The 12022-nt window shown below is 28.3% G+C and overlaps 1 protein-coding gene across 1 annotated transcript; it reads left to right on the forward strand.

Moving 5' to 3' along the window:
* The first annotated feature begins 319 nt into the window (after positions 1-319).
* Positions 320-1166, forward strand: LOC114367763. Its single transcript, XM_028324955.1, has 2 exons — positions 320-482; positions 583-1166. Exons 1-2 carry the CDS (start codon positions 320-322, stop codon positions 1164-1166), a joined length of 747 nt encoding a protein of 248 aa, XP_028180756.1.
* Positions 1167-12022: the final 10856 nt, after the last annotated feature.

The raw sequence follows: 12022 nt of genomic DNA on the forward strand, positions 1-12022 counted from the left end.
TTTCCTCTACAAAACCAACAATTGGTATCGAGAGCCTTATTCTTATGGGACCTGTACCATGGAAGGTGAAGTAAGTTTTTCCCACATAACTCTTCTAATCTTTGATGGAGAGAATTATGATCTTTGGGAAGTGAAAATGCAATCCTACATGGAGTCTTTGGATTTGTGGGATGTTGTGGAAGAGGATTATGAAATATATCCGCTGCCTGAAAATCCCACCATGATCCAAATTAAAAATCACAAGGAAAGAAAGATGAAGAAGGCAAAGGCGAGGTCATGTTTGTTCACTGGTGTTTCACAAATGATATTCATCAGAATCATGACTTTTAAATCACCCAAAGCAATTTGGGATTATCTAAAAGACGAATACGCTGGAGATGACAGAATACGAAGCATGCAAGTGCTGAATTTAAGGAGGGAATTTGAGCTTCAAAGGATGGAAGAGTCAGAGACAATCAAAGAATATTCAAACAAATTGTTGGGTATTGCCAACAAGATAAAGTTGTTGGGAAGTGATTTTGCTTATTCGAGAATTGTAGAGAAAATTTTGGTAACGGTTGGAGAGGTATAAAGCATCTATAGCTTCATTGGAGAACACAAAGGATCTGTTGAAAATCACATTGGCAGAAGTGCTACATGCCCTGCAAGCTCAAGAGCAGCGAAGATTGATGAGGCAAGATCGTGTTGTCGAAGGTGCTTTGCCCGCCAAACATCATGAAGTTGATGAAAGCAAAAAGGATTTTTTCAAGAAGAATCAACTAGCAAGCAGCGAAAATAGTGCAAACAACCAAAACAAAGGTAAGGATAAAAAGAAAAATTATCCACCTTGTCAGCATTGTGGCAAAAAAGGTCATGCACCTTTCAGATGTTGGAGGAGACCAGATGCAAAATGTAACAAGTGCAACCAGATAGGGCATGAAGCGATGATTTGCCCCAACAAAAATCACCATAATGAGGGAGCTCAGATTGCTAATCAAGAAGAGGAGGACCAACTGTTTGTGGCCACATGCTTCTTGAGTAGTGAATCAAGTGAAAGTTGGTTGATTGATAGTGGTTGTACGAACCACATGACATATGATAAGACTTTATTCAAGGATTTGAAGCCAACTAATGTCTCAAAGGTCAGAATTGGGAATGGTGACTATATTCCAGTAAAAGGAAAATGAACTGTTGCAATTTCAACGTGTTCAGGTATCAAATTAATATCAGATGTTCTTTATGTACCTAACATTGACCAAAACTTGCTAAGTGTAGGTCAGTTAATTAAAAAGGGATTTAAAGTGTCATTTGAACATCAACATTGCTTTATCTATGACATTGCTGGCCGAGAAGTTCTAATGGTTAAAATGAAAGGTAAAAGCTTTTCATTTGATCCAGCAGAGGAGGAGCATACAACCTATTTCACTCAAGTCACACCCACGGAACTCTGGTACAAGAGACTTGCTCATTGCCATCTTGAAAGAATGTTAAACATGAAAAAAAGGAAATATGCAAAAGAAAATTTGAAGAAGTTTCAAATGGAGGAATGCAAATCTGTTAGCACACCAATGAATCAAAAGGAGAAGTTCAGCAAGAAAAAAGGTGTTGATAACATTGATGAAGGATATTATGGGAGCTTGATTGGGTGTCTAATGTATCTCACTACAACAAGGCCAAACATTCTATTTGCTCAAAAGAACAAAACTAGAATTTTTGTTGAGAATCAAGTAGCCATTGCTATTGCAAACAATCCCGTGTGTCATGGGAAAACTAAACATTTCAACATCAAGGTTTATTATTTGATAAAGATGCAACAAAGTGGAGAAGTGAACTTAATTTACTGCAAATCTAAAGATCAACTGGCTGACATGTTTACAAAGTCACTACCTATCAACAAACTTGAACTCTTAAGACAATGAATTGAAGTTTGCAGTTCCAAAAGCAAGGAGGAGTGTTGAAGATATACTTTTGTAACTGCATAATATTTTATTTTTTCAATTTTTACAATAGGATTTAGTAAATAAGTTGGTTTCCTATATTTTAGGAGTAAGTCAATTTTAATGGATTAGCTTAGTCAATAAGTAGTTCCTATCTTTGAGGAGCAAGTTAGTTTTAATATTCTGTTTTGCTAATATCTTATTATCTAATTAGTTTATCTTTTATTATTTATTGTATCGCTGCTGAGAACAATTTGAATTAGAAAAGAATAATTTTATTTCCTCCGCATACGTATTATCTCTCTTCTCTCCCTCTATTTTTTATCATTTTCTCCACAAAATCAACAAGCTACACTGCTTGGCAGAAGCAAGAAAAACAATGATCAATGCATTAACCACCATGTCAGTCAAAAGCAACAAATGCTTAAATATCAAGAGAAAAAGCTACACATGAGGCTTAACCTTTCAAAACAGAAGCAAAACAAGTCAATTTCAATTCTTCGCCACCCAAAGCAGAAGCTCACATCATTAATGCTTAACCAATAAATGTAGAAGCAAATATCAAATACAATCCATGCCTGCTAGATTCTTTTTCTTTTTTTGTGTGTAAACCAGGGTATCTCTCGACCTAAAACCAAGGACTAATCCCCTAAGGTATGAAATCCATTTAAGGGGTAAATCTCTCTCAACAAATATTTTTCCACAAGCACCAGTCAGGCATCACATGCTTAAGGGACAAGGTTATCTACTAACCATGTCAGATCATGTGGGTATGTTTGTTGGATTCTAGTACCAACACAAAATCCTCCATGTACAGAAGCTCCATCACCACCACACAACTCACCACTATTGACAGAATCCACGTGGTAACAATAACAATGAGGTACTTCATCACTTATGTTCAAGAACCAATCCATCCAAGCAAAGCATTTCATTAGTCTGATTCTCAGATCAACCCATGCCACTCAAAATGGTTAAAATAGAACTCAACAATGTTATAATCCCAGTAACAGCAAAAAACTAGCAGCAACCAGCAAGAAGCCAACAAAGGGTACCAAACCCAAAACACAATAACTAAAATCTTTATATGTTGAATCACTGATACAGAGATTGAAGCTTTTCCCTTTCAACTCGTGCTGAGAGCTTCAAATCAATACCACAATGACATCATTAAGGTCTCTAAGCTTCTAGTACTCATGAACATCGAGATGATTCGCCACCAAAAGTAGAGCATTCGGAAGCTGTTATGATACGAGTGGAAGGAGTTTCTTGGAGACGATGCCACTACCGAGGACAACCACTTGGGAATCTATCACCACAATGCGTATCATTTGCAACTCAAACCAGCACCCAAAAGAGTTTAGTGGTTTAGTGGTGGAGGTACCAACGTAGATTGGATGTTCAGCGCTATTCTTGCTTCAGGCCTTCAGCTAGCCTTTGTTTTAAAAAAATAGATCCAATCAAACCAGCATATATTGAGCTAATTTGATAAATCATAAATCATTGCATTCTTCTAACTCTTTATTCATTTTAAATTTCTTTTTGTTAGTAAGATTTATGTTTAGTATATCAATTTCTTATTATAGTCTATGTTGGCTTGTAATTTTCAAGTGCCACTGACCATATTTTGTAAGTGTCGCATGTAGTGTCCAATGATTGAAAGATGGATATTATATATATAGTCATATTATGTAAAACATATTATATATATATATATATATATATATATATATATATATATATATATAACATATTTTATCATGTGATCGATCTGCAAAGATCATCATCAACTAAATGCAAGAGCAATGAACCACGTCCTTCTCCTTTTTTAATGGTAGGTAATGATAGATGACGAGAGATAACAAAATCTGTGTGAAATTATGTGTAATTATTATATTAATTATCTCATATTATTAGCCCGTGATAATGTAAATCAAGTTGATTTTAGTCTAAGCTTAATTTAAGAGTTTTATTTGGAGAATCAATTTGTATAGCTGAATCTTAGAGATTTTGTTGTATCTCTCTTATATATATTTATGCCTTAGCAAAGCATGAAGGACAAAACAGAATTATTCTGTTATAAAATTCTTTATGATATCAGATTCTATCCTAAATGAATTCATATGATTGTCACGTTTTAGGCAGGTAGCCTTGATGAGCGAAGGGAGGTGGGGTGAAAGTCCCACGTGCCGGAAGAGCCATGAGAAAAAAATGTGGCATGTTGAAATCCCACATCGAGAAGATAGTGTCGAGATAAACTATATAAGTGGGGAGTAATCCTCATCTTACGAGCCGATTTTGTACTGCCGAGATAAAAGAAGCTTTTTCAATGAAGTTGTATAATTAAATAATTTAAATTATAATAAAAAATTAATAATAATACAAATATTATTTAAAATCATTAATTGATAATTATGAATTATTATAATTGTTAAAAAATTATAGAGTATTAGAAGACAAATTTTGTATTAAAAGTGACTCTATTATATTGTAGATAAGGTCAAAGCTGTTATTGTGAGGTTCGTATATATTGTTAGGAAGTTATAAATTTATTATCTCATTAAGTAATTTTACTATGAAAAAAGTGACTCTATTGTAGTTAAGGTCAAAACAGTTCATTTAGGAAATATAAATTTATTATCTTATTAAGTAATTTTACTATAAACGAAACGTTTATAGAAAATGGGAACAAAAAGAAAATTCAAAGACTTAAAAACATTTTCCAGTCATTTTATTATCTATCTTCTTTTTTAAAATCTTTATTTTTATTTGTTTAAAATTTGACTAAATATTTTTCCAATATTTCTCTCCATTTGATTTATTACTATTGTCAAAATGTGCATGACTTTAAAAACATTGAATTATGTAATAGTTTTTGGATTCATTATTCAAATAATTACTAAAAATATTTATATTATTAAAAAAATAATGAATTCAGTTATCATAGTAAAGTCAATTCAATATTCAACATAATTTTGTTCGGTAATATTTAATTATTTATCTTTTTTTAACAAAAATATATTGACGAAAATATCTTTTAAGTAACATCATTTAAATATGTCTTTAGTTACTCAAATTTGAGATATTATTAATTTTTATCCCGAATTAAAAATTGTTTCTTTCAGTCCCTCATTCAAATGTGATAACTAATACCATAAGAAAGGAAGATCAGAATGAAAATGGAAGAGCTAGAAAAAAAAATTATTTAGGTTGCTCCTCATTTTATATCAAATGTTGTTTTGGCGTATGTAAGTTCTGTGCCATTTTCACGCGGTTTCTAGTTGTTTCTAACTTTCTGGGGGGCTTTGCCTGTTCCATTACCAAAAAAAAAATATCTAGTATTTTTTTTTAAACCATAACCCACATGAATATCCAATTCATAAGATACATATAAAATAATAATTATAAAATCAAATACTATAAATATTATACCTAAAAACAATCAACATAAAGTAATTATTCATGCACTTCTAACAAATATTTATTAAAATTTAATAATAAATTCAATTATCATAATATATTCAATTCAAATAATCAATATAATTTTGTTTATAATATTTACATTTCTAACAAAAATATTATGAAATAAATAATTATATTCTAGTTTAACAAAAATATTTTAAAATAATACCAAAATTCTATTTGACATTCAAATAGTACATAAAGTAAGTATTAATAAAAAAATATAAAAATACAATTAAATAAATATTACTCATATATTATTTCTTATGGCGATTGGCAAGAACATTTTTTATCAAAGTAAAAAAGATAGTAATAAAATAAATTCATAAAAGGTTATATATATATATATATATATATATATATATATATATATATATATATATATATATATATATATATTGTTTCTGTCCTATTTATAAAACTCGAATTGAAAGTAGTTTTAATTCTTTTATTAGATTTCAGTCATAATGTTCTTTTCTATTAATTATTTGATTTGTTTAACGAGTATTCTAAGGGCATTAGTTAATAAATAAAAAATAAAAAAATTAAGGAGAGAACAATTTTGCCTAATAAAAAACTTTCTATTTTTAATTTCTCAACGAGTGTTCTTAGGTTACTGATATTAACATTTACCTAATCATTTTGAGATTAAAGTATTTAAATTAAAAGAAAAATTGTAATGAGAAATAATTAGAGGAGAGAGTATTAATGATAATGATAATTTTAAAAAATATATATTTAAAACAAAATTTATTAGTATCAACTAAATTAATCAATTTTCTTAAATCTGATCATTTTGCATGGATAATGATCAGTTACACATATCCTATTTTGGTGGATGGAAGAGATAGATAAAATAAATAAAAATGTAAAAGATAGAAAGAATGTCTTAAAAAAAATTAGGCAAAAAATATTTTTTTCAAGACTTTACTTGTTACTTGACCTGGATCCAACATCTAATTTAGTTGTCATCCGTTTGTTATTGCTGGAAAAACAAAAAGAGAATCTCCTCCAATTAACCACTCCCTTTCATCGGTACATACGCTGGTAAATTTTTTGCCTGGGAGACTGGCGACACATTCAGAATTGCATAGTTTGTCATCACAGCCTAATAAAAATGGTATAACTTCGACACACATATTGTAATTATAGTAGGGTGGGTAAGTGGGCTGGCCCGCTCCGCGTAAGGTCCGCTCGCATAAGTCCGCATTGGCAGCGGACCGGGTCAGTTCGCTCTGCTTCTTACACGGACCAAATAAATTGATCCGTCCCCGCCCCACAGACCCCGCGGGTCAAACAGACTGGTCCGCGGGCCTAGTTTTAAAAGAATTTCAATTTTAATAAAAATACAATACAATCAAATTAAGTTCAATACAAATGTAAATAAAATCTCAATAATTAGTCAATTACATCAATAAAATAAATAATGTCTTAACAAAAGAAAATTCAAGCAATAAATTTAAAATATGAAATTTAAACATCTCTAACATAAAAACAAATTCTAGAGAGAAAAGATATGTACTTTGCATGGTGGTTTGTCGCATGACTGCGTGAGTGTGAGTCGTGTTTTGTTTTCCTTGTGAGAGGGAAAGAGTAGTATGACTTGCGCGCATGTCTGAGTGCGTGGGGGAGAAAAACCGCAGAAAGATATTATGTGAGTTATTTTTTATAATAAAAATATATTGAAATATCTTTAAAAATATTTATTTAACAATTATTTTTAGCTTAAATGATAAGAATTGATATTTTTATTATTTATGGCTTGCAGATATGAAAAAGATATATTAAAAGAAAAAAGATCAACAAAATATCAAAAAATGAATATTTTTAGCATGTTATCACTTATCTTTTTTATCTTAATCTTTTATCTTTTATTTTTCTTATCTTATCATTTTTTATCTTTATCATCTTTTAATTTAAATCTTTTATTTTTATCTTTAAATCTTTATCTTATCTAATATATTTCTTGATCTGTTATTTAAAAGAAAAGTTTAAAAGTGAAAAAGAGAAAATCAAACCTAATATAATTGGATGAGGGTCATACAAATCAAACCCGCATGCGGGCCAAACCCGCATAGTCCGCGGGTTAAGCGGGGCGGGCCAAAAAATATGACATAACCATGGACCGTTTAAAAAAATTAGTCCGTAACCTGCACAGACCGCGGGCCCCGCGGGTCAATTCATGGACCTGAGTCCATTTACCCACCCTAAATTATAACAAAAAGTACAACTATTATTGGCCCCAACACCATTTTTATTGCGCTCACAAATCCCCTGACCATTTTTATGAATTTTAGAGCACTTGGACTGACAATCATCTTCGAGTTCGCAAACCCCCAAATCTTTCTTACAATTGTTATCACCAACCACCGTAGTCATTAGAATTCCTGTTGTTAGCCATGATGCAACAACATATTAGAAATTAGAATTAAAAAACTATCACTATATATATGTGGTATCAGTATATGTATTAGCTATGGTTCTACATAATTAAGGACAGTGGTTTTATACTTATAGGCACTATCCTTGAATGGTAGCGTGTTTCAAAAATACCTATTGTGAATACCAGGAGGAGAATGACAAATAAGGAGCAACGCTTGGCCATGGTCGCTGCAATTGTTTTGGAATATTTGATCTCTTCCTTTTTAGTCTGTAAATCTCTCTCTGCTGTTGGCTCAAAACATCAACTTTAAATACTAGTTGATCTGATTTTGTCACTTAAATATCAAGAGCCCTCTGATAAAAAACTTCAAAGTTTATAATAGTCCGTATATTTGATTTTATCTTCACTTCAACATTTTTAGGTATTAGATCAAAAACATTTTAAACAGTTTAAAATATAGAAAATGTTAATAAGATAAGTGATAATATAATAATATTAATTTAAAATTAAAATTTTATTTTAAAAAATACTTTAGAATATTTACTTTTGATCATTATTAATTCTATAATTATTTAGTATATCACATTTAATAAATGTATTAGAATACTAATAGATAAGTAATAATGTAATATTAATTTATATATATATATATATATATATAATTAAATTTTACTTAAAGTTGTTAGAGCCATTGGCTCTAAACATTAACTTTAAAATAGTAGTTGATCTAATCTTGTCACTTGAATCATTGTTAGATCAAAACTTAAGATTTATAATAGTCATTTATTTGATTTTATCTTTATTTTAACATTTTGAGTCGTCCGATTGAAAATATTTTGAGCAGTTTAAAATCTAGAGAATATTAATATGATAAATGATAATATAATATTAATTTAAAATTAAAACTTATTTTGAAAAATACTTTATAATATTTACTTTTGATGATTATTAATTCTGTAATTATTCAGTATTTCACATTTAATAAATGTATTAGAATATTAATATGATAAGTAATAATATAATATTAATTTATATATACAATTAAATTTTACTTAAAGTTGTTAGAGCCATTGGCTCCAAACATTAACCTTAAAATAGTGGTTCACGTTATGTCACTTAAATTATTGAGAGTTGTCGGATCAAACTTTAAATTTTACAATAGTTATTTATTTGATTTTATCTTTACTTCAATATTTAAAAGGTTAGATTTAAAATATTTTGAGCAGTTTACAATTTAGAGAATATTAAATAGATAAGAGATAATGTAATATTAAATTATAATTAAAATTTTATTTTGAAAAATGCTTTAGAATATTTACATTTGATCATTATTAATTCTATAATTATTTAGTATATCACATTTAATAAATGTATTAGAATATTAATTTTTAATAATTCTTAAGTTTACATATATTTAGAATATTAAATTTAATATATATATATATATATATATATATACATATCAATAATTTATGCACATATATATTATTTTGCTTCTTAATAATCTATATTATATTATCTATTTCAGCAATTTAAAATCTAGAGAAAATTAATACCATAAGCTTTAAAATTTTATTTTAAAAATCATAATTTTCCTTCCAATAATAATTAATAATTAATAATTTTATAAATATTTGACATATTAAATTTAATATATTTATTTTTTACCACAGAATTTAATACATGGATTAAAATATTTAATTTTAATAATTATCAATTGGTTTAAATATGTTTTAAATCTCTAATAAATATTCAAATTTGTATTTAATCCATAATAAAATTTTATTTTGCGATAAATATCTAATTAAACAATAATTTTATTTTTGATCTTTGACACTTTTTTTAGTCCCTAATAAATTAACAAACTTTATATTTGCTGCATGATAAATATTTTACATTTATTATTAGTACATACTAAAATAGAATTTGTTAATTTATTAGGAAATAAACACAAAATTTTAAAATCTATTAGGGACTAAAATAAAATATGAAGGATAAAAAAATAAAGTGTTGTTTTATTAGTAATGGAAAGCAAAGCAAAAATTTAACAAGGAACAAACACAAAAATTAAACATTTATTAAGGATCAAAAGCATATTTAAGCATATTTAAATTTAGACATACTTCAATGTTTATTGAAACTTTAAAAAATATTGGACAATAAATGTGGTTTCAAGATCTAAGAAAGAGAGGAAGATTTTTTGTTGTTGTGTTGTTGTTGCTGAGGGTTCAGATAATGGCTTGTGGTGGGCTCTTGGTGGGTTTCGTAGTGGCTTGCAATCTTTTTCGTTGTGCTTTGTGGTGGGTTTGTGATGAGTTTCATGGTGGTTCACAGTGGTATAGGGTGGGTTTGCGGTGTTTTTTGGTGAGGGATCTAAAATGTGAACCCTTCATTTAAAACAAAATTGCATTCTAATTTTTGAATTCTTTTCAAAGTCTGAACCCTTATTCGTTTATAAGGTGTATCACAATAGAGATCTAGATTGAAAATGGAGACTTACTTTCGATCTAAAACAATTTTGTGTTCTGTTTTGTTTTGGTTTCTTGCATCTAAAATTGTTTTTGTTTTCTTTGGAGGTGGTCGAGGAATATGAAGATGTAGTGTATTTGAAAGTGGTGGAGGCTTCACTGCCATTGTTAGCTTTGGTATCACTGCAGCATTGACGACGACAGTGACAAAAGTATCAAGTGAGAGAGGTAGGTTGCAATGGAGTTCAGAGTGAGAACTGAGAAAGTGGGATAGGATTTAAAACTTTTTAAAAGCTTCAGCAAACATTTATAGGCAGTTTGTAACCACCACAAAGCAAATTGACAGAAATAAAAACAAAATAACAAAGATAGTCACACCTCATCCTTTAACGGTGTAAATAGACAGCAAGGACTAAAACTTTAACAATACTTTGATCAGTTAAAATTTTGTTTATGAACTAAAATTTAAAATTTGAAAAAGTTTAAGACTAAAAATTTAGTTAAAATTTGGACTATGTTCATTAAAAGCCTATTTGAAACCGCAAGTAAAGTGTGTTTAAAATGGAATGTTATAAATTAATAAATTGAGTTAATATAATTGTTACAATTTGCCTTAAGAGTCTCTTTCGAACCGCCTTCATGTTATCCTTTAAATGCATTGCTTCTTTGCCTTTTTGTCTTGTTCTAAATTCTTTAAATTCTAAACTTATTTCATCATGTATTTACGGTTATTTTAATTTTCATTTTCATTTTCATTATCGATGCAAAATAATTTTACATAGTTATGTGATAAAAAATTATTGTTAATATGACTTTTAAGATAAATATTAAAATAATTTTACATGGTTATTTAATGAAAAATAGAAGTTAAATACAGTTAATAAAAAATTTATAGAATAAAAAATTAATAATATAAAAATAGTGAGAAGTTAATGCAACTTAAAAGAAAAATGAAAACTCTAAGAAATAGTTTAAAGATAAAATTGTTCAATGAAAGTGAAGAGTGATTAGTGGATAGTTACTTAAATTTGGTTAGTGAGTTAGTTTTATTCTACATAATTAAAGAAGATTAATTATTATTACTAATTTAATATTATTAAGAATAAGAATAAAATGATCTTAAGATGTAGATAAAAAAAAGTTCCACAAAGTTGTATTCCTTTATATTGATATAGACAAGAGTTTAATGCTTAGTCTAAAATAATTTTTAAATTATTTTAAAAATCAATAAATTTATCTTATATAATAAATTATATTAGATAATCCTATTAATTTTACAATGTTATTTTTAAACAGTGTATAACTATTTTTTTCTTTAAATAATACCAAAATCCTATTTGACTATTCAATAGAACCTAAAGTAAGTATTATTAAAAAATATAAAAAGTACAACTAAATAAATATTATTCAAATATTATTTTATTAGGATCGGCAAGAACAACTGTTTATAAGAATAAAAAAGATAGCAAGAAAACAAAATGGTAGAAGGATATATAAACCTATTTATAAGAATCAAATAAAATTGATACTTAATTCTTGTTATAAAATGTAATTAATAATAATATTATGGTATTTTCTTCGGCGAAACATACTAATTAACATTGGTACTGACAGTGACAATTAGTATAGGGCTGTCCAAAGCTAACACAATATCCAGTAGCTCCTTTCCCAGGGTACTTGGCAACACACTCAGAAGTGCATGAAATGTCAGTGCAACCTAATAGTTGATCAGACAAAACCACGTCACATATTTTGCAATCAAAGTTACACATGCAATGATTATTGTTCTCGCA

The sequence above is a fragment of the Glycine soja genome, chromosome 9, assembly GCF_004193775.1.
Source record: "Glycine soja cultivar W05 chromosome 9, ASM419377v2, whole genome shotgun sequence".
Taxonomy (NCBI): Eukaryota; Viridiplantae; Streptophyta; class Magnoliopsida; order Fabales; family Fabaceae; genus Glycine; species Glycine soja.

Bases quoted from the DNA above. Each gene is read 5' to 3' on its own strand.
- LOC114367763 (XM_028324955.1), top strand. From the start codon at position 320: ATGACTTTTAAATCACCCAAAGCAATTTGGGATTATCTAAAAGACGAA. The intron at 483-582 runs GTATTGCCAACA...AAGCATCTATAG, and splicing joins ATATTCAAACAAATTGTTGG to CTTCATTGGAGAACACAAAG.